Genomic DNA, 26,618 nt, shown 5'->3' on the forward strand with positions numbered 1-26,618 from the left:
TACTGGCTAACAGTAGTGTAGTAAAGCCTGAAATTTAATTTGAAAACCTGCCTCCTGCAACTAGTTCTAATGCTTAATTAGAAACATTGGGGCATCTTGCTATTGCAGTGTATATGTGACCATTTGCATCAACACAATTGGTTGTAAAGTGCTTTAACAGGATTATTCACTTAAGTTTTAACAGAATATCTGATTGTCATTTTTTTATGTAAGGGATACATCTGGTACTGCTATATATATATATATATATATATATATATATATATATATATATATATATATATATATATATATATATATATATATATATATATATATAAACACCCATACTAAAATGGCAGTATACCGCAGCCATACAAACTGTTTTTTTGCACAGAATTACATGTGCGTTAGGTTTAAGGGAATTAGATTGACGTCATTTTTCACAACAATGAAAATTAAATATATAGAATATTTATTTGCAAAACTTTTGGAACATGTTCTTGGAAAATTAAGTGCATGCCTTAAATTACAAAATAACAAAAACTAAAAATAACACACCATATGGAATCAGTTTTGCACTTTTTGTTTGAATCCACGACAGATACCTTTGTCTATAAATCAATTTTATAATTTATTTATGCAAATGTTTAAAAAGGGAAGGATTTTATAATGAGCAAAAAATGTTTTGTATGTTATTTTGTATATAATACAGCTTAATAAACTTTATTAATCAGACCTGTATTTATGTACTGTATGTCATTGTCTGAGAATGTAATTAAAATATTAATAGGCTAATGTAATTTGCAGTGTTTTCCCTTGTACAGCTGATCTCCAGCAACAACCAACTAGAACAACCTTGGAGGTTGAGTCCAGCTTAGAAAGGCACAACCATGACATTGTTAATTGAATATGTTCATAAATAAAATGGCAGGGGCAAACCCTAGAGGCTACAAAGCTACAGTAATCAATTTTCCTTGCTTGGTTCCAAGGTGCCACTTGTTTGTCACGAGTGATCCAAATAATGGCCAGTAGATTTTGCTCTTGTATTTAAAGTGCACTAATTGTTGCATGCACCAGGTGTTTGGGGAGGTGAGAGATAGTCTGCTTCTGCAATTTGATGGTTACAAATATGTTGATGATATGTTTATCATGTATCATCCAGATCAGCACTGCTGTCATTGTCATTAGCCACAAGGACTTCTCTGTTTTCATAGGTCCAGAAGCCATTTAGGTCAATGAGGATACTAGTGACAGTGTCTCCCTGGCTGCTGTTCACTAAATCCTGAAGGGTGATCTTACAAGGGTCCTTGGGCTTCACCATGTCAAAGATTTCATCCTTCAATACAAGAAAAGGACCATATTAAATCTGAAATGTTCCACTTAAAAAAATAGATAGGATGTTTAAAAAACATTAATTTTGCTTTTCAATCATCAGTGCACCAAAGAAAAATGATAGAGAGTGTCATCTTTACCTTTACATCTTGGAAAGATACTTGCTCCTGTCCATGTAATTTCATTTGTTCCTGGATGGCCTGTGTACAATTCAAAACAAAAAGTCTAATAATCTGCTTAATTTAATTGACACTTTTTTTGGTACTGTTCTTTGGTCATAAATTATAGCCCACTATTACGCAGCTCAGGATAGATGGCTGTTATTTATTGAACAAGAGCAGGCAAATGCCTATTGAATGACAAACGAGGTTCAGTTTCACTAGGTCTCTAGCATCTCATTATCTTAAAGCCATGGACTTCAGGCACAGCTGGTGGAGAAAAAAAATTCAATACCACTATTTCAGTAATCACAAACTACTGGATAAAATAAATCAGAGACCCTATACATATAACAAGGCCACAATTTAAGACTTGTGCACCTGCGTTAGTTGCATAAAGGCACTTTCTTTCCCTTAGAGAAATACTGGAGCTGAGCAATTCAGCACTACTGTAATTACCACAAAGAAGGTATTATTTCAGGAAACAGGAAGGCCAAGGGCCAAGGGCAAACGGGACAGCTCACACACAAAGTGGTTTTGTTTCACTGTAACCTTTGGAGGAGTCTACAGACTTATTTCAACGCAGATATTTAAATAAATAAATAAATAAACATGCAGTACATCCTTAAAGTAGAATGTAAAAGTTTCCTAAAAATAATAGCTTTACAGGTATTCAGAGTATATACATTTCCTTCAATGCAGTTACTACTGTTACTAAATTTGATGGTATTTTATAGTACACATACTGGAAATTAAACATAAATTGGATTATTAGAACAAAATGTGTGTCGTCAAGAGAGTCTGGAAGTGTCTATTTAAATTGTTAATAGTAGAATTATCCAACTACGCAACTGCTATTTTTAGTAAACATGCCTAAAATTAGTACAAAAAGTAAAATTAAAATAAAACACATGATTGTTTTATGTTTATTATTTTGTAGCAAGTGTAATTGCGTATGAAACACAATTGTAGTCAACCTGGGTCTGTAAGGCAATATCAGTCCTAAATACTAGAAGTACACAGTAATACCTTATTTACAAATACACACTCAAAAAACAATATTTGCAATTCTTTGAAATTATCATATTCTAAAAACAATATAATTTAAAAGACTAAAACGGCACACATTATATGGTTGTGAAATGGCTGGTTTTTATAGAAATATTATGTGACACCACTGGTTGCTAAGAAACACAGCAGATGAAGAGGTTAACCAACGTAACTCATTGATTAAATGTTTTGTTCCCAGTAGTAATACTGAGTGTTGTGTGGGCTGGATTTCCAGTGAAAAACAGCACTTCGGTAATAGTAAATAACTACATTCGGTTTTGCTAGTCTGTTTAAAGAAGATTACTCACCCTGAAAAAGTAGTTGAGTGTGAAGACATTGAGGTAGCCCTTGTTTTCAATGTCCAGCAACTTAAAAATGTACTGGAGAGCAGCAGGTTCTTTCCTGTTCTCCAGAGCCAGCACAAAATCAAGATAGGTCTTGTAATCCTAAAACAATCCCAATAAAACAAACTAGTTAAATAAAAGGTATGCTTACTGGCCCAGTGGACTAACCATTTTGCCATGATCTACTTTGTCTTATTGACAGCAATCTGCACCACATAACACACAAACAATACTTGAATGCATGTCACAATTTGTTAGAACACTTCAACCTGTACTATACAGATTTTTTGTTGTTGTCATTATCGTGTACATGGTTCACTTTTTTTTGTTCTAGTATTACACCCCGGGTTACTGTCTATCTAGAAGACAGACAGTGACACTGATATGCCTCATGAAATTAATCAGGACCCCTGGGTGAAAATCACTAGTCTTCCTGAAAGATTCCTGACAATATTTAATGTCCATCATTTACAGCACAGAGCTCCATAATGTCAGTACCCAGTTTCCTTGCTGGTCACCTATCCAAGTCGTTGGTTAATACAAAGGAACGTTACCAAATTTCAAAGAGCTCTTCATTCTAACTTAAAATTACCATCTCTCCATCGTAAGTGAGGCACTCCTGATAGACTTGGTCAAGAAAGACATTGGTGAAGGTTCCTGTGCCATAGCGAGACAGCTCCTCCTTGCTCAACATCCCATTGTGGTCTTTGTCTAGATTTAAATACTGACCTGCAGGGCAAAGCAATGAAAAAGATTATACAATTCCAGTGATGCAAACATGCCACATACCAAGAAAATAATTTACACCTCCTTTTTTATCTCTAATAATATATCATACACAATTTGAATACGCTGACTTATAACATACCATAAACACGCAGTGCTGAAGGAGCAGAAAACCAGTTTGATTCTTGACTCTCTTTAGAAAGTTCCTCATCTCTTAGCTGGAATAAAAATTAAGACAGGAAATATATTGTGTTGAAAATTGACAGGATCACTGGTAATTATCACTTGATTCAGGCCCTGTTCACACTATGCCTTTAAACTGTGTTAGTTGCCTTTAAACTGGCAATATGTTTAGCGTCCATACCACGCAGCTTTTAATACTGTACTCAAGACCACCTTTGTGCTGCTAGGAACTGTAACCAAACTATTTTAATAGTGTTTGTATACATTAAGCCCAACTAAACATGAAACGGTACTTTAGTGTGGACGCTTTGAGCTGGATTAATTAAAGCGTTTTTGAATATGGTTCTCGGGATCAGTTATGTAGTGTGGACAGGGCCTCACTGAAAAACATCTTTTATAATCCGTCTCTCCCACTATTGTCCCATTAGTTTAATAACTGAATCCTCGCTAATAGTCTATCCAAGCAGATTTTGCAAAAGGATCTCCCAAAGTAATACCATTAAGTTTAATTTTCCCATAAGGAAACTGAGGGCTAGATTCTCAAAACTATTTACTCCAAATCATCATTAGCGCAATTTTTCTAGAATGGAAAAAACACCAATTAAACATGTAAAACAGATAAGAAACAACTTAATACTTAATTCAAGCCCCTGAATTAAAAGTCTTGGTTGTTTGTTTCTGGTTTGGTAACTTTATTGCGTGTGCTTCTCCTTTCTGAAAAATTTGTGCTAATGACGAATTGAAGTAAATACTGTAGCATTGAGAATTTAGCCCTGAAAGTGTTAAACAAAATACAAGAAGCTTTTACCTCTAGTAAATCATCCAGGAAACTGCAGGCTAAAATATCCTGGATTTTAATCTTGCCTGCAACAACAATAAAAAAGTTAATAATTATATTTCTGGTGGATAAACATTAATTCAGATACATCAATGGTAATTCTACCTATCTTCATTAAACAGTGATACTTTTATTTGTTAAAACTTTTAATTTGCAGACATACATTTAAAAAAAACAACTACTAGTTATTTTATTACAAAAATGTTCTACATTGTTAAAGATCTGATAGGTGAAGGGACACTGAGGTTTCATTATGCAATCAATAACATGTATTCTTCTCAATAACTCTTCAACTCTTCTTCAATTTAGATCAATGGAACAGATCACAAATATGTTGGATTAAAACACCCCAACCATTCACAACCATCACACCTCTGCAGCCAAGCCAAGAAATTCTATAGAGGCTCAGTGAAGGCAAACTACAATGTAATCCAATCTGTCACATGAACACCTGGTAAACATACTTATGTTACCCGTGGAAAATTGTATAAACACTAACAAGCAGATGCCCTTCATATGAAAGCTATAACACACAGAAAATTAAAGTGTGTGTTACAATAATGTGTAATTATATATATATATATATATATATATATATCATTTTAAATACCTGTCCGAAGAGGATCCAGAAAGAAGAAGAATTTACGAACAGCCGTACAGACATAAAACGAATAGAAGGATTTCTCTAAGCCATCTAGCTGTGGCAATGTGGGAATCAGCTCCAGAATGTAATTCTCTAAATCCTAAAAAATAGCAAACATAAACCTGTTTTACTGTTCTCTGTATAAGATTTCTGTGAACAATATGTGCAAGTCAAGACTCAAGCTATGTCCTTGTAATGATTTAAACAAACTCTGCCACAGTCTACATCCATTTTAATGGAACATACTCCAGAAAAGCTCTGTAAATATATTTTTAATATTTTGCAACTATGAATAAATACAACATATTGCAGGCAGCAAAGTAATCATAAACAAATAGCGGTAAAGCTCAAGGATATAAATATCAAAACGATTGAAACAATATGATGTATACAGCAAAATGCTCTAAACATTCTGTTATATTTTATTACATATTTTTCTCTCAGCAAAAAATTAATTGAACTGGGCTCTTTATTAAAACACCCACCGACTCCCTGAGATAGCCTTGGCCAGCAACATCATACAGGCTAAGGCCAATCCTGGTCTGATGAAGCCATACTGGAAAGTAATGTAGAGTGAAATTCAAACTTAGAAAAATGGAAATACACATAATTTCCAATGTATCTGATAGATAGACATGTACAACTGATTTTTAAAAGTATTTGCAATACATACTTGCTACAATACTATAAACCATAACTTCTCTTATAATGAAAATTATATATATATATATATATTTTTTTTTTTTTTTTTTTTTTTTTTTTGAAGCCTCATTAGCTATTTGTAGGTGTTGAACATTTATTATTAACTTTGATTGTTTTTGTTTATATGTTGTTTGTGGATTGAATCTTTTCTATGTGATATAATTGAACTGTAATTTTTGGCGACATTTTATTTTTTTAGTAGTTTAAGTCTGCTTTTGTTAGCTCACTCAGGCACATTTGAAAATTATTATTAATAATATTATTAATAATTCAGTTTTAATAGTACAAACCTGTGATGATTGTTAAAACCAAACCAAACCTGGTCTTCTCAAAGATTGACTATTAATACTCTGTGGTATTCAGTGGGTATGTAAATGTGCTACTCGTGCAAGTATTGTAGTCATTTTTATAAACAGAACAAATTTCCTACAATAAAAAGTTTGACTCCTTAAAGCAGAAGAGTTACAGTACTGCTGAGACTCAAATTTTAACTTGTTCAAGTTCCCTCAAATAATTTCCTATAAAGCCTCTGGAGGGCAATGCGTCCCTTGTCAATTAAATGTTCAATAGTATAGGAAATCAAATAAAACAAACTTGTCTTGCGCACTACACTCATTTTCTAGATTGCTAATAAACAAGTAGAAAGAAGTACAAACCTTTTCGCATTACATAGTTAAAGAACTGCATTATTGATATCCTTCCATATGGGTCGCTGTGTAACAGTTTGGCAAAAACCCTGGCGGTGAAGAACTGCCTATTTTGCAAAAAAGAAAATGCAGTTAGCATTTCTAAAGGCAATACGCTGTAAATGTACACCATGCTTAATCATAAATAATACTTACATGCATTTCGCTCCTGCTTTTTCCCCGACTTTTAAGAAGTTGTCATAATTAATCATTGCTTCCTCCCCTATCATTGGTGGTGTCTGGTGTTTGTCCAGCAGGAACCACAGGTTCTAAAACAACAAGCACAAACACATGTACAGCTACAGGAGCAATTAACAAAGATTAAAGCAATCCAAGCACTAACAATAATCTGCTAAATAAATGCACAGAAGTGTGCTGAAGGACTCACAGCCAGACACACCAGTGCCTAAAGCCTTGTTCATTCATTCCCTGATAAAAACAAGCTTCTTGCCCATCACCATAGTAACTAAACAATTACAGTACAAGATATTTGTCACCACTTGATTGAGTACCTGTAATTCTTCATTATCCAGCAGCTCACGACTTTTCCTCTGGAGGAAGACTGCTCTTGATTCCTCACGTAACTTCTGTTGCAAAACCTCATCTTCAGCTGGCAGCTTGGGGGAAGAATGTAAGCCATACATTAAAGGGTTTTTTTTGTTTTCATATTCAATCATTTTAAAATGAATAAAAATAAATACCATATTGTTGTTTTTTTCTTCTTTTATATAGTTTTTTTGTTTTGTTTTTGTTCAGCTGTAGCAAACATACAAGTAGTCTCGAGCCCTATGCTGCAGATGGTGATAGTTTTGAGACAGAATAGATGCGACCAAACTTTATACATTTGTATTAGAGAAAACAAATTCTGACTCTTACTCATTTATGCAGAATATTGTGGCGATGGCCCCATATCCTCTACATTTCCTAACACTGCTTACATTATATTTACAAGGTTGCCACAGAACACTGTACTTCAACATACATACATATGGGTACTTTTTTATTATTATTAATTAATTATATATACATGCATACTGTATACGTACCCTGTAGTAAAATCTTGGTATATTGTTATAGGAATAATCTCTTTTTCCTCCCCCTTTCCACTCCATGTAATTCTTGGTAAACAGTGCCATCTCTTCCTCCTTCTTCTCTTCCTCCATCTTTTCAACTGTAGGAAATATAGAAGAGTTTAGACAGACAGTTGTGCACATTTTCTTAAGGTTGTCATGAAATATAATTGCCAGCGCTTGCCGGCCACGGAGATATTCCTTCAACCTTGCAAGCGAATGAAATAAGTTATACCGCCCGGTACATTTATTGCAGTATCGTAATATTTTACTAAAGGCTATACTTGTTTAAAATTACCATTTATGTTCCATTTTGTCTTCAGTTATAGTCAATACAACGTATATACTGTATATCATTTTGAGGATCACTATAAAATAAATATGTCATAACAAATACCTACGCCGCTCCGCTCGTTAACTTGATAACTGGGGGAGGGTTTAACTTACTGTACCTTTCTTAGAAGCAGAAAGTCTGTTTTTAAGAACCTCTTTCCAGTCCATTACGCTATTATTCGACACATTAAATATCAAATTAACAAAATAAAAAATATCCTATCCCTTCTGAAGAAGTTAACGTCTGTTTCCAAAGCGCATAATCACAAACTGATTGGCTCACACAGAGTGAAGGGGCGGGTACTAATGACCTCTAACCTCGGTGTCTCCGCATCGCTTTATTATGACGTCACTAAAGAAGTCACAATGTACGATTAGCAAAAGGCATGGTTTTCGTTTCTGACAGTGACTGACAGAGGGGGGCAATGAATCGATGCCAGTGTTTTGTGGTAATGTAATACGTGAATTACTATATGTTGTTTTTCTAGTGATAAATTATTAACATTTTGTTACGCTGATCTTAGAAATGATATTTAGGCTTCCGACAAGAAACGTTTTGTGTTTCATAACTGAACTGAGTCCTATGTTAAAACCACTCCACAACAATACAGTGTATTAACTGGTTTCTAAATCTTTGAACAGCATTGTCTATGCTACTGATTCTGAAAAAAGTATTAGAAAACAATACACCCGAGCAAATAAGAGATTTTATGAGAGGAACTCCTTCAAGTATACAACTGGCATCCAGTTTCCAAAGTTCAGGGGTATCACACAATACACACTCTTCCTTAGTTTTAATTTACACATGCAATCTTAAAATTTGAACCTAGCTGAAAATTGTCCTACTTGGCTAACCATTACTGGTACCATTAATAAGATCACAGCCAAATAAGTCAGCAGTAATTCCACTAAATGATGCAGTAAAGGTTTAGTCAACATTTTTAAGCATGGGAACACTCCTTATTTCATGCACTTTAAACAATATATATCCATTATTGGTGCGTTCAAGGTCCAGTTGTTTTGCTGTTCATAAAAATGTCTCATCATTTTTTAAAGTCTGGGTGCCACTTAAAGTGCAGAGGTTTTCAACACGAGTTGGGAACAGTCATGAAGGAGATAATAAGAGACCAAACACAAAGCAAAAAGAGCAGTCGGGCAAAGTACCGCATGCTTTACCCAAATCAGTATTTGCAGCTGGAACTGCAAGGAAAAAAGCAGAGTTTTTGAAGCAGAAATGGGGGAACGACTTTGACAAAGAGCTAAAAGGACCCAGAAAGCCTAAAGAAAACAACATCCCAAGCCAACCACTCACAGCAGCCCAATGGAAGACACTGAAGGATGATGCCAGGGCCAGCCATCATTTTGAAGTGAGCATGATGGAGAAGATGTTAGCTGCCAATAGTGACATTGATGTGGCCAAGTCCCTTCTGGCCTACGTTGCTATGGAGACAGGGACAGTTAGCTACGAACTGCTGCTTAGGTACTTGACACTTTGTGTTCATGGCAACCATGAATCAGAGGTCTTTGATGTGTATGATATAATGAAAAAACGGTTCAAGACCTTGGAAACCGGGGCTTACAGCCTCTTCATTAAAGGGTTCAGCAGGACAGAGAAGTGGCGAGAATGTCTATTGCTCTTAGAAAGCATCAAGAGGGTCATCACCCCCTCCCCTCGCAACTATGGATATGCAATCAACGGTGCTCTCTTACACAGTGACAGCAGGACTGCTTGGGTTTTGTACGAAGAAATGGTGGAGAAGGGACTGACTCCCAATCAGGAAACCTGGCAGGCATTCTTCGACAGTGACCTTTCAGCCCATGACAGTGAAAGCAAGTTGTCGTCACTTCTGTTGTATATGAGGAACAATCAGATATATCCTGGAGAGGCACTGGTGAAAAGCATCAAGGCGTGGTTTGAAAGGTAGGCTTCAGTTCTACAGGCCTCAAATAATCATAAAAACTAAAGAAACCGTAGGGGATGGATATAATGTGAGTTTATTATATGGGCAAGGTGCAGATTAGAAGTCTATAGACTTGATTGACAGATTAATTAATTAAATTTAAAGGTTCTGTTCAGCCATCTGATTAGATGCAACTCATGAGTTTCACCCAGGTGATGCATATGGCAGTTATATTACAGCCAGTCATACTGGTACTTCCGTCAACACATGGAGCAGCAATTGAAATTCTCCCTATAATCACTTTGACCTGCTTAAAAAAGGGTTTAAAGGGTTTATAGACAGTTAGCAGAGCAGATCAAAGGAGAGTAACATGACAAAAGCTTTAAAGTAAAGACAAAGACCTTGGAAAACAAATGACCATGCTGTAGTTTGATGATAAGTAACGAATACTCTGTATTTCCCTGCTGTTATAAAGTTTACTATGGTAAGTTTGCTTGGTGATTTACCATGATTTTACCATACCTACACTATGAGTTTACTATGCTTGTCTAATCTATATTATCTACGAATGTAGACAATCATACATTCATTCCAACATGCAGTTTGTGGTGACATGCTTTTAAGTGCACAGTAGGTGGCAGCATTAGTGAGCTGTCACAAAATGGCATCATATCCCACAATATTATAGGATATGTATTTTCGGATAAATTAATGAAATCCAAGGTCAGATTATATGTGCACTTTTGACCATTAATTTTAATGTGTACAGTTTTACACAAGAACACATTATAAAGCTGGGAAACATGTACTGCCTTATATCTAGTAAGCAATGTTTAAATTTAAAGAGTTGTGTTTAAGATATACAGAATCTCATATTATTTAGTGTTACGGGTGAGGCGTTACGTTTTAATAATAATACCCAATTTATGAAGATAAATTATGTTTGTTTTTTTCTGTTTGCTTTTTCTCTAAGTGTTCCAGGTAACAAATGGAATGGAAGTTGGACAACCCCTGAAAACAGGTACATAATGTAAACACCCTTTTCAGAAGAGATAGCTTGTTCTCTTTTACAGTCATTTGTACTTACTTAGCAAGCAGCAATTGCATTATACATACATGCATTCTTTATATATATAAATAAATAATACTTGGAAAACCCAGCGAAGACACATCTTCAAACAGTGAGTCCGTTCTACTGATAATGTCTGACAAAAGTGATAAATGCTGAGTCAAGTGCAACAGCCATCATGCTTCACTGATGCTTCCCCTTGTCATTCCCTTTGGTTTAGTGGCCACTGTAGGAACTGCTGTTCAAGCCTGGAGTCCATCCAGCTGACTGAGGAAGAGTATAACCAGTTGAAGGAGAAGGTGATGAATGATGTCATACAGGGCAAAGACGTGTTTAAGAAGACAACTCCTCAGGTAAGCTCACAGTGGATGTTATTTTAAAAGCATGTATCCATCTAACCTTTATTTTAATTTCATAACTGGCAATATAATAATAATGTAAGGTATTTTAAAGCCCCAATTAAGTATGATTACATTTTAAACCAATTAAACATTTTGGATGGCCTTGAAGTTAATTGCAGTGCTTTTGCAATAGATATGTTGTTTTGTTTGCATGCTTGGTTGTGTTTTTTTTGCATTTCAGTGACGCAGGGGGCAGTGCCTGGGGTTGTGATTGCTAAACTGTACAAAGCAAAGTGGGAGATGAGATGAATTGACAATGTGAAAATTATTATTATTATTATTATTTATTTCTTAGCTGACGCCCTTATCCAGGGCGACTTACAATTGTTACAAGATATCACATTATTTTTACATACAATTACCCATTTATACAGTTGGGTTTTTACTGGAGCAATCTAGGTAAAGTACCTTGCTCAATGGTACAGCAGCAGTGTCCCCACTGGGGATTGAACCCACAACCCTCTGGTCAAGAGTCCAGAGCCCTAACCACTACTCCACACTGCAGTAAAATGGGAAAGTACAGGGGCATACTGTTGAGATATTCACATTATGTTGAATCAACTGTGAAATTCTTATTTTGTAGCATTAAATTAGATTAACACTTATTTATAACAAATGCAAGAGGACTAAAAGCATTTTTCCCCACTATGCAGATTACTCCAGTCATTACATTAGCATTACTTTCCTCCTGCTTCAAAGTATCGAAAGCAATTTGCAGTTTAAAGGGGAAAACGAAATACATGATTCAAAAGAGAAGTGAGCAAATTTAAATATCTACCAGACAGGAAATATCAAGAGAAAAAAAATAATCTGTTAATATGAACAAGTGCACTGTAGTTGCTTTTTTTTTTTTTTCAAAGTAGCTCTGGCATGCTTTCCTGTTTTAAAAACTCCATTTTACTTCGATGCTAAATTCTAGTACTCGGCTAGTTTGCCGACATTTTAAGCAGAAAAAGAAAACAGAAGCTAAACAAATGGCTTCCCCTAGGTGGCACCACTGTCCCATTAACATTTTGAAAAAATGAGGGGAAATCCGTTTGGGAGTGTTTTGGCCACAGTTCACTGCAGTTTTTTTTTTGTTTGTTTGTTTTTGTTTTGTTTTTTAATAAAATGCATGAATATTTCTAAACATAATTGGCCCAATTTTTCCTAAAGTAAATGCACATTTTAAAAACAAATGTAGTCAACTAAAAAAAGCTGGAAAGCACTTGGCACAGCACTTCTTTCTAGCTTATTTTATACATTTGCAATTGCTGTATTCATCTCTCTATATTTTCATTTGCACTTGCTTTGAAGATTCATGAACAGAAAATCCTGGGTTATATTACTTTGGTAGTAATCAAAGAAATAGTGGCTTCTCAAATTGACAAGTCCTTACAAACTAATTGGAAAAGTTATTTTCTTACAAGAAGGTGAGCTCATGTTCTTCAGAAGACAGAAAGCCCACCTACAGTCATGCGCTACAGTTTGAATCAAAACAGAAAGCTGTCCATTCCTCCACCAGGCTGGCTCCAAACTTCCGTCTTAAACGGGGGATTTCCAGCAATGTGTCCTGCGCACTTCTGCAGGATAGTACATAATCTGCAATATATTTCTATTTTAAAACTCTAATTTATAGCCCAAAATGTAAAGACCAGTCTTACTAAATTCCACGTTTCATTATATTTTGTCAAAAAAGCTTGTTTAAAGGTTCATTTAAAAAATAAAAAATAAGTATCTGTCTGCAGTTTTGCAGTACTGTGTGGTAAAGCCTTGCACCTTCAGTGTTGCCTTGTATTGATCTTATATGATGAGCTTCCATTATTTAACTGCTTTTACATCCTGCAGAATCTTGACTTTGACTTGTGTACAAATTCAGTGGTTCACAAGATTTAAAAAAATAAACTACAGTTATGTAATATCACTGCAAAGTAAGCCATGATTAAGTATGTAGTTTATAATTAATATTAAGCCATTGCTGCAAGTTTATGCTTATTGTGTTAATTTTGCTCAAATGTACTTGCCTAAGACTTTCAACCTTGAGGCAGTTTCACTAAGCATTTACTTCAGTGCATAAAGTAGTTTGCAACGGTTTTGGTAACATTAACAATAAACTGGTAATGTTACACCACTAGCAAGAAGCAGCTACGTGCAGTACATGGTAGCTCTCAAGCTGGGTTATTCATTTCATGTTTTGTAACATGAACATTTAGTTTTTCTTTTTGCTTTCTGAATCTGTTCTAGAGCGAAAGCAGTGTAAAAAACAGATACTGGTTTCAAATTTCAGCCATTAACTGATAACACAGCATGACCCTGGAAAGTCCCTTCTCATTGTGCTTTAACCCCCAATAGCAGTTCAGCTGTATACACCCAGGAACACACTGAAGAACTAGGTGGAATCTATGGTCCCAGTGTTAATAAGTCATATGGTTCCACCTATCGCCAGTTACTAAAATCTTTACAAAAAAAAATGCTTGCTAGTGATTTCCAGTATTTAAGCTGACTCCTCTTTCTGTTGCATTAGCAGCTAGCACAGTAAGGGTTTTTGTGACTTTTGGCATCACATCACGTTTTGGTATTTTTCCTTTCTACTTGGTGTTTCCTGTGTGGATTAAGAAAAAAAGGAAGATTATAAATATATCAAGCACTGCAAACATATGATACACCAGTGTTGGAATTTCCATGCACTTACATATAAAATCCTTTCCTGTGTCCTTGCTTGCACATACATGTAGGAATTTTGTGGCAAATGCTGTTCTATCTTAAACCACAAATGACTAGGCACTAGCTATGTGCTATAGTTGGATTTTCAGAGCTTTTAATACTGGCTTGTGCAATCAAAACACTATATGATACTAACCTAAAATATGACTGCCTCATGCCTTTTTCATGTACAGCAATGCTACTACATATTCCTGTTTGTACAAGCCTTTGTTTGAAGTGGACCCAAGCCAAGTACTCTTAAGTACCAGCTTAAATACCTGTTGAAAACACCTTGTTTTATTACTTGTGAAAACAAGAAAGGGTTGTTCTTTTCCCAACCTAACAGGTTTTTTAAGCAAGCATTTTAAAATATAAAATATAGAAAGAAATTAAAATATAGCAACTCAACATCAGCCAGCTTTCAAAATATAAAAAAAATGAAAGCTATGTTACAGCATTTTTGTCTTTAAAACTGGTTGAGCAAGTGAGTGTCTATTTAAGGATGTGAGTAGACATTTGTTTAAATGTTACCATTTGTTCTGTACAGGTAGCTTGCGAGTTCAGGTATCTAAAGACAGAACATTTTGTTCTTGGCACGCCTGCTTTTAAATATCCCCGAGGCTTTGGAATGTGTACAGTGCATATAAGCATGCTCAGTCTGGGATTCCCCACTTTTAACAACTGGAGTGCGGTTCTGCTTTTCAGGCCAGACAATGACCGAAAGGAACCATATAATTAATGAATAAACCATCCTCCTTTAGGGACTTCTTAAAACTTAAGGGCAGAAGCTTTTAGTTGCATCAAAAGGTCTCATTTAGAATCAGTTGCTTAAATTTTAAATGCATTTTAATGCTGCATTGATGTAAATATTTTGTTGTGCAATTCACCATATGCAGCTGTGGTGTTCTAATAGGTGCTAGCATTTCTTACCTTTCAAAGGGTTTATCAAAGTCAGTACATAGTGTGTCCTTTCGAAACAAGATCCTTGAAAGGTTTCATGGTAGACTACTGATAATATACTGTATACTGTGGCAGGTTAGACTCCAGGGGAGGGACTACACTACAGTTTTATTTGGAGCCAGCAGCTGCAGACTTTATGCTGAAAAAGGAGAAGTCATAGTTTTGTCCAGAGGAAATACAGGGAAGGCAGAAATGTGCACTAGAATTTTAAAAAAAAAGTTTAAAAAAAGAATGTCTTTAGAAGGTGGAGGGGGAGTGCTCAGTGTAGTCCGACTTATATATAGAATATCACACAAGTGGACTTGCTGTCCGTTCTGTCTTTGAGTGGGTGGAAATCAGCTTATATCTTACACAGCACACTAAACTATATATTTTATCATATAATTAAGAACAATTAAACAGTATAGCTGATAGCTTGTTGATTCCAGTGATGTATTGTACCCCTTTGACCAATGAAAATTTAAAATCGTAATAAACTGAATTTTAAAAATGTGAAGAGATCCTTCTTCTTCTAAATAATGTGGACTATTCAGCACCAGCTGAGCAGCATTAAGGAGTTGTTTACAAGTTGAAAGGTGAATAAGCAAACAGTTGGAAATTCCCCTGAAGCGTGGATTCAGCAAAAGGCATCCCGTACTTTGGAATCATTCATAGTGTATGTGCACATCAGCCAATTTAATGGAAAGTAAAATTCCTGGAACAGTCAGTTCAATGCAAGGCCAATAGTGCCTTTCCAAGTACTGTGGAAATACTCGAATTACAAAAAAACTATAACCAGTAAAAAATGGGATTTATTATCATAGCTACTAGTGAGAATAAGGGTTTCTAAAAGCTTACTGCATGGGATTAGTTAATGTTCTTAAATATTCATTCTTTACATCCAGACTGCTTATGTTTATTGCTGGCTTTGCAAATGTGTTTTGATTGTATGTTTTTGATCTACAGCTAGTAAGGAAGCAATGTAATACACAACAATGTTCTGAGGGCTGATCACAGTTATATTTATTTGGGATTATTCCTTATTCGTTAGATGATAGTTCAGGTGCAATCACAAAGAGTAATCACTTGATGTTCCATGATTTAAAATGGAAAGGTCGATTTATTTTTAAGGAATTGGAGAGCTTCAAGAGTTTTGTGAAGAAGAGACCCCCCTTTGATGTTGTAATTGATGGACTGAACGTTGCCAACACCACCAGTAAAGGAAACCAGTCAGAAACAGTGAGTAGTGGTTAGATATTTCTACCTCCCTTATTTGCTTCAGGTCTCTCATGATTCCTAATCTGTAGTACTGTATATACTGTATCAGACTAGGGCTGGGTATCGTTAGACAGAAACTGAATCTTTTAGCATTATTCCATTAAGCCTGTTTTTCAATGTTCTAAATCTGAACAGTGTTACCTTTTGTCAACCAATGCAATGGGAAGTGTTAAAAACATGAACAAACATTATGCATTTACTGCCAATGCAGAACTATTGGTTAATTTACTTAACTGGTTTACTCTGTTACAACATTCAATATTAAAGATTGTTCATTAAAATCGTTTGCCTGTATCTGAAGTGTATCTATTTAGGGATTTAGTGAGCAAGGGGTCCGATGAGCAGCAAATATCATAGTCATCTTATACACATATTCATCTGTCCCATTTCTTGTTGGTAAGTAGTATGTATGTATATATATATATATATATATATATATATATATATATATATATATATATATATATATACTGTTGTGTTTATAGCCATAAATACTGTAGCTTTGAATTTCTCCCTAATTTGGGCGGGGGAATAGCAATATATCCACACACAACATGGCAAATCCAACATGTACAAATCGGAAGTCAGTGATAACCAGATGACATGCTGTGGTTTTCAGTTCTCACTGGCTAGGAGGAACTTAATAAAAGCAGTGGAGAGGTCGCTTACAGCTCTGTCTTATGAAATGAAAATCTCAGGAAGCTACAAGCCACAGCATGTGTCAGCATTTAATGATGTAAAAAAAAGCTCTTTCTTCAGTGCAAAAAGTCCCTCAGAGCATTGTTTTTAAAATAGAACCAGATCCTATGAACTGCACAGTGGCAGTGCAGGGTGACTTTAACCCTAACCAGATATACAGAATAATGTTATTCCTAAACCATTATCACTGTACTTCCAGCTTTGAACTAGGATTGTGTTTTTCCAGTTAGAAATGCATTGTTATTTTTCCATCATACTTTGAGCATTTTGTTTTTATTTAAATTCTAGAGCATTTCTTTATTTCCAAATACATGGCTTTCCCCCTTTGAACTACAAGTTCAGTATGTACGCACTACCACATGGGGCATATGTATAAAAGGATATATTGCATAAAATTATTAGCATCAACTCTTTTGTACAAAATCCCATGACAGAACCATCAAACCACTATAGAAAGCTTGGCCTGCAAAGTGAAAATAAGTATATACATTTTAATAGTGCTAGTCACTGAGCTAAGTGTAGGTTTCTTTTCCAGTATCTTTCTTTCACCAAGATTATTACACTTATTACACTGTAAGGATACAGTTTATTACAATGCTTGCTTAGTGACTTGCCTGCATCACTGTTAACGTCAGTGTGTTTCAGTACAAGGTGTGTCGCTATTTTTATGCACCTATGACAACATAGCAAACATTCTCACTGTGTTTTCTGGGAACTATGGCAACAGGAATGCAACGTAAAATCTGTCCCACATCTTTGTAATATTCAGTTGCGTTTCCAAACTAAATATAGAGAGAGATCCACCTCTTTAGAAAGAAGTAAATCGCAATGCATCAGATGACAGCTAGTCTTATTACATAAACCCAATCCTATTTTAGCTCTCTGTTGTACCTTGTATTGAGAGTATGTGTACTTTAAAGTAGCCGGAATGGTTTGGTTTTCCAACAAGGTGTGAACAAGGAGTAGTGGTGACTTTGAGTCGCCTTTCTTTTTTAGTATCATATGAGCCAATGACTGCACCTAAGCCCTTACAGGCATATTAATGAACTTTTAGCAAGACAGAGTGAAGTCAGTCAACTGCAGATGTCACGTTTGATGGGGTTTTGGAATAGAAGTATAAAGAAAAGAAACAGACCATTTACAGATAAAAAGTGTAATCTGATCTGCGTGTAACACTAGAGCAGCCACAGGGGGGGTAGTGGAGCTGCAAGAGTAGCTGTGCACACAGGTAAAGGAAGTTTCCAGAGCCGCTAATACAGAAGCGAAGGGCAGTCATGGATCTCTTCAGAGTTTCCATCAGCAATCGGTAAAGACCCCATGTTGTTTACATTCCATTACACTCAAAGGGGCAATCTCTGCATTAAATTGATTGAATAGAATCAAATAAACCCCATGAACTACATCTTAGCATGATGCAGTCTTTTTATTCAGCTGTTTTGGATTGAAATCGAGAGAGAGTTGACTTACAGTACTGGGGGTAATCTAATAGTGGTATGTTGAAATTGACAATCGGAGAAATAAAAGTACCTGTAACAGCTTGGGTTGAACCTTTTTATTTTTATTTTTAATTATTCTAACCTAGGCTAGATGACACATTGTCTGTCATTCAGTGCAATGTTTTATCCTTTGTGCAATATTTTTCCTTTGTGTTCCTAAATGCTTACTAAAACGACTTGTTTAAGTGAGAAGGTTTTAAATAACTCTTGGTGCATGCGCCACGTTACTACTTCTGTTCACAAACTTAAAACACTTGTTTATACTGCATTTTGCAAGTTCTCTGAGGCAGCATTTCCTGTACTCTATAAACTGCTTCCCTTGTGATATTCTGTTTGTATTTTACAGTCCAGTGTGTGGCTGGAAATCAGATCACATTTAATAAAGGAATTTTTGATGTAATAACTGTATTTTCCACCTGACTGTAGCCCATGGTGGAATCTTGTTGACTTTTGGTCTGAGGTAGGTAGGTGCTTTGCAGCCTCTGTTAGCTGAGCGCTGTTACCACAGTAACTTCCTGTGGGGGAAGATAGTATATTTTTAGATATTTAACTGAAACAGTTTAGAAGCAAACCTAAGCATACACTACAACTCAATGTTGAGTTTCTCTCTCTTTCTATGTATACAAAGTAGACGATATACTATTTTACTGTATAAAAAGAGGGGTTTTTACACAGACACACACTGACTTTTCCCACAGCAATAGCCATTACAAGCATAATGGCTGCACTGTAATTTGAAGAAAAACTTTGTGTTTTAACTCACTACTTGATATCATAGGGATGAAAACATAAAAGTCTGTCCTTCTATTGAGCTGACGCTCTCTGTAGTGGCTATATTGTCATGGAGCTCCAAGTCCTTGTGCTCAGCTTTCAAAGCAGCTCAGCTTCAACAGTGCTGCTTCTGCTGCACAGTGGGGAAAACCCCTTATTAATTATGCATTTTTTGCAGGAAGATGAAGAGACATACCTGACTGTCTGAGTAAAGAACAATTTAGTACAACCAAAATGAAAAACTGCCTTTGCAAAACTACCTGAATTCTTAGGTTTGGAAATTTTGTGAGGTCCTATTTTGAAACAAGTGCAAATGCAATGGCACATTTTCTGTGAAAAGTAAATAATTATAACGGTATAAACAAAATGAGTTTAGTGATCTCAAATGTGGCACATTAGCAAATAGCAACAGTGGTCCTTCCTCTTAGAATTGGGTTGTTTGGCGTAGGTTTGTGAGGTGTCTTGAATAGTACCTCATCTCTGTCTAATGTGGTGCTCCTAACTAGCAGCCTGTTTTACCAGCTAGGGTATTCCTACTCTGAATGTTTAGGGACTGAACCAGCTTTTATTAAACAAGTGCAATAAGGGGACCCTGCTAAACCTGATGGGGCACAGTTAAAATGAAAAAAATGCAGTAGTAAAATCAGGGTTAAAGGCTGTGTCAAATGCTGCTTCTAGCAGGAGGGCCATGTTGCACAGGAAACAAGTGCACCCACAGAGCCTGAAAGGGGATTTCTTCTTTCCACCAGGCCTAGAAGTGACTAATGCAGCAGTGAAAGATTCTTATTATTAAAACTGGTCTGTTTATTTATGTGCGTGTCTGTGGCTTTGTCTCAGTTATACCATGTAGTTTTTGTTGGTGGTAGAAAATAGTATTGGCAACAAACACCAGACATGAAGTGCAAAGATTATGCATGATGCAAATAAAATGAATTAGGTGGTAAAAAAAAAAAAAAATCAATGGAATTTAAAAAAGCAAACCCATATAATTGTTTTTTTAACAATATTACAGAAGCTGTGCTGCCATTTGATCCCATTAAACCTTCAGGAACCTGGAAAACAGGGATATAATGATTACGTGTTTGTAGCAGGACAGAGGCCCTGTGCATTTAAAAAAAAATATATATATATATATAATCGTGTGTGTGGTATGTAATTGTGTATATATTTGTGATTTCTTAATTAGTATTATGTGTGAAAACCCATCCCTGCAGTGTTGAATTCTATGTACTTACCCCTCCAAATGGCCAGGCCACCAAACATGTGAGAATGTGTGTTTGAATGGAAGGCCTGACCTCACTGGAGGGGAAAGAAAAAAAGCATGTGAGAATTGTGGTCAAGCTAGATTGGCAGTTAATCATTTAATATAGCTTGGCCACATATATAGGATCTGAGACAGCTCCTGGAGTGAGTTGATTTCGGAATAGACTGGGAACAGTAATTTGTGTTCTCTGTCCCTGCACCGCGATAGCATTAGCTTGGGTGCTGCTTTTGTTTTGTACATTCTGTTTGTTAAATTACTGTATTTATTTAGTTTTGTTAAAGAAAATATATATAATATTTTAAGTATTTCAAACAATGCCTAGCATTTAGAACTGCTTTGTTGTAGTTTATGAGGGAGTAGTCTGAGCTGGGATCCAGGAAGCTGGTGTGCTGGAAAGAATCTCGCAGGCCTGTTTTTACTGAACTGTGGGTTGGAAACGTTATATCTTTCCAAAAGAGTACCATAATCTCCACGCTAGCTCTCAGGGACTTTCTCAAATCAGGGTGACAAAATCAGAAAAGTCCCACCCGTACAAAAGAGAGAGTGAGAGTGAAAGAGAGAGGGAGGGGGGAGAGGTGTCTTTGAAACATGTGGGATGACAGACGCATAAATGTCTTTCCTTTTATGAATCCTCGTGGTGCATCAGATGCACCATTGCAGGTGCAGCCCACTTACACCTGCCCAAAATCAGTATTTGCAGCTAATAATAAAAACACGAAAATCAAGCTCCCCCTAAGACAAAATAGAATAGAAAAAAGTACAATTGAAAGGTGCGCTAATATCTAATGGGATCTCTTTTAAGTCTATCTGGATACAGATATTAACATAATCTGTAACACAATCCTCGCACAATCCTTTTAGAAGTTGAGTTCTGCCACAGCGTAGTCTACTTTGTTCTTTTTATTTTTGTGGTTTTAAGTTTCTGGGCCTTCTGTTTAAAAAATAAAAGGGGTTTGGCATCCAGAAACATGATCCAAAGCTATTCACATTTCTAAGTATGTGTTGTTTTTTTTTCATTCCTTTGTCTAAATGGGAACATTGTGAGCCTTTCGGTTCAATTTCTAATCTTATTTAAGGTGTTGTTATGATACTGCAGTATTAGTACAGTTTAGACTTGAGCATTGCACTTGTTTGCTAAAGCCCCTTTCACACTGACACTCCTAGGTCCCGACCTGGGTTCTGGCTACCCGGGTCACAATTCCGCATAGTGTGAAACCATGTACCTGGGTCGTACCTGGGTCGCAGCGACCCACCTCAGGATGTGGGTCGACACACTTTGACCCGGGTAACGAGCGAGATAAAATGTATGACGGCCATTCGTAAACTGACAAAATAACAAACAGCCACACATGCATGAAGGTTTCACTTCCGCAAGGAACATTTCTGTTTGTTCTGTTTAGCCATATTTTTGTTGCTTGAGACGCACCATAAATCCAGATTGCAGTAGGGATGAAGAAACATTTGCTCTAATCAACATTTGAGCCGACAGTTCAATCCTATGCACGTTGTGTATTTACTTCTGTCACCCAGGTCGAAAAGCAGTGTGAAATCATGTAGCCGGCCGACATGACACCGGGTCCCTAGTGGGTAGGTTCCAACTGGGCATTTTAAGCCTTTAGAATCTCCAATATGTAGCTGAGCTGTTATCCATGTCACATACCTACAAGACATTGTAAAGCATTACGGTAGGCTCTGTTAGAAAGCAAGTCCCTTTCTACTATCACACATTTTAGCACAATGGTTTTGCGCCAAGGTTATCCTGAATTAAGCTCAGAAGCGAATAATTAACTCCTTAGTAAAACCTGAAATGTGTCAAATTGTTATACAATATGAGTCATAATTCTATCCCTGTTTTATGATTCACATCACTATAAATGTAATTATGAAGTGCATCAGTTTGTTTGTAGATCCTTCATAATTCCATGCGAGTGAAACAATGGAAGACATTAGGGGAATTTTCAGAGGAATTTCTGTCATGTTTGTATTGCAGTCTGTCTTATGCATCTCAATGCAACATGAACATGTACCATTGCATGTCAGGGATGGAAGGGGAAAGCTCAGCCAGTGGTGGTTTCCCAGGTAAAACATTACACCTCTCTGACTGTATACCACTTCCTTGCAGTGAATTAGCAGAAACTCGAGAATCCTGTTCTCCTTTCTACAGGGGAGGCCTTTGTTTGAATGTATCTGTTAGTAAATTCAGTTTACATTTAGGTATACTCAGCAAGATTTAACTGAGTGATTACCAAGGCTTTAAAATTCATGCACTTGCCTTCAACACAACAAAAGGGAGGTAGGGATAATATTACAAATGCTAAAAAAAAAAAGCTTTTAAACCTGGGTTATCACTCCTTTAACCTAAATCATGTTGCAAATACATACGCCAGCCCAGTGATTCCTGAAATGGCAGGAAAAATAATCACAGAATTTGACTTAATAGCTCACCCACCTCATTCCAGACAGTAGTAACGTTTTTTACACTGCCACTGATTATGGCTCATTACAAAAGCTGATGAAATCTTCAGAAAAGTTGGGTATTACAATGACTTAATCTGCCAAGTTAAACTAAAACTAAAAAACACGGTCCCTCCTACAATATCACACGTCCTCTTCATTCTTGAACTTCAATTCAGAACTGCCTTTGCAAAAATGTTTTGCCCACTTCCTTGTCATCAGGAAATCCCCCCAGTGATCTCTTAAAGAATAAGAATGCAACACTAGGGGGAGGACCACAGGGGAGTAAATCTAGATATAACCAGACGAACATAAGGTTCCACAAATATGCCCTCATTCACTGGGGGGGGGGGGGACAAGTATATCTCTTGGTCTCATTAGGTTCAGCTACAAGTACAAAACATCACTTAGTGATGGAATAAACACAGTATGTACTATACAGTATATTCCTTTGTAAAAAGGTAAAACAGAAATGCACAAAAGTGTGGTTAGATAAGTCTAAAACGTGCCTGCCTGTCTGTGGAGTAGGTTCATTCTTCTAGAACTCCGCAAAGAGAATCTCATTGTAAAAAGCTGACAATAGATTCGGTCACTTTTGATTTCACTTTACCATGTTCTGATTTCACTTTACCAGTGTGGAGTATGTGCCTTCTATTGGGATAAATCCCTTTCTCCTCCTTGTGCCGTACATAAGGGGTCTAGCTGTTCTAAATATTGTAGTATGCACAGTAAGTTTGAACAAAAATGTGTTCTGTGTTTTAAAATATGACACTGTTAACGTTAAGTGGTTGGCCAGCTGGGCATAGCTAGGAATTGGACAATAAAAAACTTCCATTGTTTAGTTGTTGGGTGTTTAAGTTGTTTTGGAGAAATGCAAAACCACACCTTGCCAATTACTGATTCTCATTGCTTGCGTTTGAAAATCTCCAGTCATGTCACTTTTGCTACTATGATAGCTCAGAAATGCAAACAGAGCTCGGTGTGGAAACACCTGACAACCAAACGCCCACTCTCAGCCTGTTCTTTCAAATCTCATTTGCAAGAGGTGCTTTTAGTGTACGTTTTTTTATACTGGTATGTGATATCCCTGTTTCCCCCTCTCTCAGCTGCTGGAGGTAGTGTCTCATCTGGCCCAGCAGAACCTGAGACTGCTCGTTCTGGGTCGCAAGCACATGCTGAGGGGATCTCGCAGTTGGGACAGGAAAAACATGTCTGTTATTCAGCAAAAGGCAGACTGTTTCTTCACCGACAACATGTGAGTTCAATGAGCTACAGTAATATAGGGAATATACACCCACAAATGAGATGCAGTTTCAAGATTTATTCTGCCTGTCCTGGGGGTGGGTAGTTCATCAGTACTGATGGAGTTTTAAAGAAAATGGTAAATGTAGAAGACATAGCATTATTGAAACCTTAAACATAAAATGCTCAAGTTCTCAAAAGATCTACTGGCGTAACTGTTTTACTTATTTTTCTAAACCAGTTCAGAAGATGATCCATTCCTGCTGTATGCCACCCTACACTCAGGAAACCACTGCAAGTTCCTGAGTAGAGACCTCATGAGAGACCACAAGGCCTGTCTGCCCGACAGCAGCACCCGACGCCTCTTCTTTAAGTGGCAGCGCGGGCATCAGCTAGTTCTGTCCAGCTACACCGCTGGAAGGAGGATTCGCTTTGAGGTGGGACTGGACAGAATGCTTGAGTTAATAGTGATTCAGAAAGTAGGCCAGTGCATGCAGCAGAACCATTGAGAAAGCTGCTTTGGGTGAAACTGGGGATACTCATTCTATCCTGCCTCTGCCAGCAGATCACCTTTTTAAGGTAGTGGAGTTTTATCAGGAAATGCATGGTTGAAGATGAGGTAAAACAAAGGGAATAACTTAAGGAACAATAAAGAAATGGACAACCAGAACCTGAGAACCAGTAACTCGGCAGGTCTGATTGATTTTACTGGAGGGGTAGTCCAATAAAAAACCAAACAAATTCAGAACCTTCTTCTTTTAATACGACATTTTTGTTATCACTTTTTTTGATGGTAATCTTAACTTTATTAATCAGGGCTAATCTCTAATAACTCTTCAAGAGCAGGTCATTTAAACTTTTTTTTTTTTTTATTCCCAGACTGTGCCCAAGTATGACACTATAATCCAGACAGAAGAGAACTCCTGGCACATTCCTTATGATGAAGACGGAGTGGAGAGATACTCTTATGAAGTGCCAAGAAAATGGTTGTGTCTTGAAATGAAAAGATGAGGAAAGCTACCAAAATGTGTATTTCCCTGTGTATTTTTATTGAAAGCGCAAAACATATTTCAGTACTATAGGAGTGTATTCTGAAAAATGGTGTGTATATTGATAATAGGGTTACATATTTTGTGATATATAAAACAAACAAAGAAATGCCCTGCTAGGAACAAATTCTGTAAACAAATATTCTAAAAATGTGCTTGGACTGTAGTTCTGTGTACAACTTTCTGTATGAAACTTCATTATCTCAGTATTCACATCCAGAAAATAAAGTTAGATAAAAGAAACAACCTAATGATCTGTTTTTATGAACTAAATTCATAATCCACCATTGAACATCAGTTGATATGGTCTGCATTTTAGGGTTTGTATAAAAGCAGTTGATGTAAAGAGAAAGAAGTTCAACTACAGATCTCTATTTGTGAATAAAAAAAACCAAATTTCCCCTAAAATACCTGCAGCTGCATGGGTTAAGGGAAGACAGGCTTCAGTAGTCACAGTTTGCTTGGGATGAGCCCAGTGATCCTTTTCAATTCTTCCTTCACCAAAAAGCACAGTCACACGCCTATTAAAACTCCAAATGTAGCTCACCTGCCACTTTTCAAAAAGGTAAATGAGAAAAAACAAACAGTTAACTATAGCAATCTATGCTCAGCAGGAATTAACAAGTGGTAGTTAAATTGTCAGTTACCTTCCTGGCAATGAGTTTAACTCAGTGGGTGTGGTATTGACTATATTTAGGTGGTACAGATAGATTTTGTATATGTCTCAAAGAGTGAATAAATGTAAGCTTCCTATAGTTTAGACAGAGCAGAACAAACCCCCTACCTACTATAAATGGTTTAGTCCGAGAGTACCTAATTTCATTATCAATAACATTTATGTGAACCAGGGTGTCCTAATGTATTATGATGTTATAAATATGTTAAATAAACCAGTCTACTTCAAAATTGTTGTCCTGCTCACTTTGAACTTTATATTATCTTAAACAAAGAACAGTAACTTAATAAAACATAAACTCCCTCCACTGAAAAGTGAGTTTGCATATATTACCTACTATTAAAGGATCAGTTTTTTATATTGTTCTATTGTTAACTGACCTATTTTACAGTGTAGATTTCCTGTTAAGATATGTATTTTTACAACTAATTGTTTAACCAACATCAACTTCCTGCCATGTGTGTCAGTCTTACTACAAAAATGAAGTTGTTTCCTTTTCCTGAAGATTTGCATATTTGTCACACCTAAATAAATAATAGTTACAATCTTTCACAACAGTAACTAAGAAGCAAATTATCTTTCCAACAGTCTCGTATAATGTAATTTACTGTTGATTGTAAAGACAATAATATGAATCTTTAATTTTACAC

General features: G+C 36.3%; 2 protein-coding genes across 5 annotated transcripts; one reads left to right on the top strand and one right to left on the bottom strand.

Moving 5' to 3' along the window:
- Positions 1 to 515: 515 nt before the first annotated feature.
- LOC131698670 (serine/threonine-protein phosphatase 2A regulatory subunit B'' subunit gamma) lies at positions 516 to 8,338 on the bottom strand. Its single transcript, XM_058991693.1, has 13 exons — positions 8,167 to 8,338; positions 7,691 to 7,815; positions 7,157 to 7,261; positions 6,801 to 6,913; positions 6,615 to 6,712; positions 5,742 to 5,812; positions 5,224 to 5,356; positions 4,584 to 4,639; positions 3,735 to 3,810; positions 3,459 to 3,595; positions 2,831 to 2,968; positions 1,455 to 1,514; positions 516 to 1,318 (listed from the first exon to the last, which is right to left on the bottom strand). The coding sequence occupies exons 1-13, from the start codon at positions 8,213 to 8,215 to the stop codon at positions 1,130 to 1,132; spliced, it is 1,350 nt and encodes a 449-aa protein (XP_058847676.1). The 5' UTR covers positions 8,216 to 8,338; the 3' UTR covers positions 516 to 1,129.
- Positions 8,339 to 8,391: 53 nt separating this feature from the next.
- Positions 8,392 to 26,453, top strand: LOC117423068 (mitochondrial ribonuclease P catalytic subunit-like). 4 transcript variants are annotated; one of them, XM_058991690.1, is made up of 8 exons: positions 8,395 to 8,496; positions 9,762 to 9,968; positions 10,922 to 10,969; positions 11,238 to 11,370; positions 16,171 to 16,278; positions 24,108 to 24,256; positions 24,485 to 24,680; positions 25,123 to 26,318. In XM_058991690.1, the coding sequence occupies exons 2-8, from the start codon at positions 9,796 to 9,798 to the stop codon at positions 25,252 to 25,254; spliced, it is 939 nt and encodes a 312-aa protein (XP_058847673.1). In that variant the 5' UTR covers positions 8,395 to 8,496; positions 9,762 to 9,795; the 3' UTR covers positions 25,255 to 26,318. The 4 variants fall into 4 exon arrangements, with proteins under 4 accessions (XP_058847672.1, XP_058847671.1, XP_058847673.1 ...); XM_058991688.1 differs by having other exon boundaries at positions 8,393 to 9,968; positions 25,123 to 26,323; XM_058991691.1 differs by lacking the exons at positions 8,395 to 8,496; positions 9,762 to 9,968 and adding an exon at positions 10,342 to 10,432.
- Positions 26,454 to 26,618: the final 165 nt, after the last annotated feature.

This window comes from Acipenser ruthenus, chromosome 18 (assembly GCF_902713425.1).
Source record: "Acipenser ruthenus chromosome 18, fAciRut3.2 maternal haplotype, whole genome shotgun sequence".
Lineage (NCBI taxonomy): Eukaryota > Metazoa > Chordata > Actinopteri > Acipenseriformes > Acipenseridae > Acipenser > Acipenser ruthenus.

Coding starts and splice junctions, on each gene's coding strand:
- LOC131698670 (XM_058991693.1), bottom strand. CDS start 8,215: ATGGACTGGAAAGAGGTTCTTAAAAACAGACTTTCTGCTTCTAAGAAA. Junction 7,816..8,166: donor ACTTTCTGCTTCTAAGAAAG/GTACAGTAAGTT, acceptor TATTTCCTACAG/TTGAAAAGATGGAGGAAGAG. Junction 6,914..7,156: donor TGGATAATGAAGAATTACAG/GTACTCAATCAA, acceptor TTGTTGTTTTAG/AACCTGTGGTTCCTGCTGGA.
- LOC117423068 (XM_058991688.1), top strand. CDS start 8,995: ATGGGAACACTCCTTATTTCATGCACTTTAAACAATATATATCCATTA. Junction 10,970..11,237: donor TGGACAACCCCTGAAAACAG/GTACATAATGTA, acceptor CCTTTGGTTTAG/TGGCCACTGTAGGAACTGCT. Junction 24,257..24,484: donor TGTTTCTTCACCGACAACAT/GTGAGTTCAATG, acceptor TTTCTAAACCAG/TTCAGAAGATGATCCATTCC.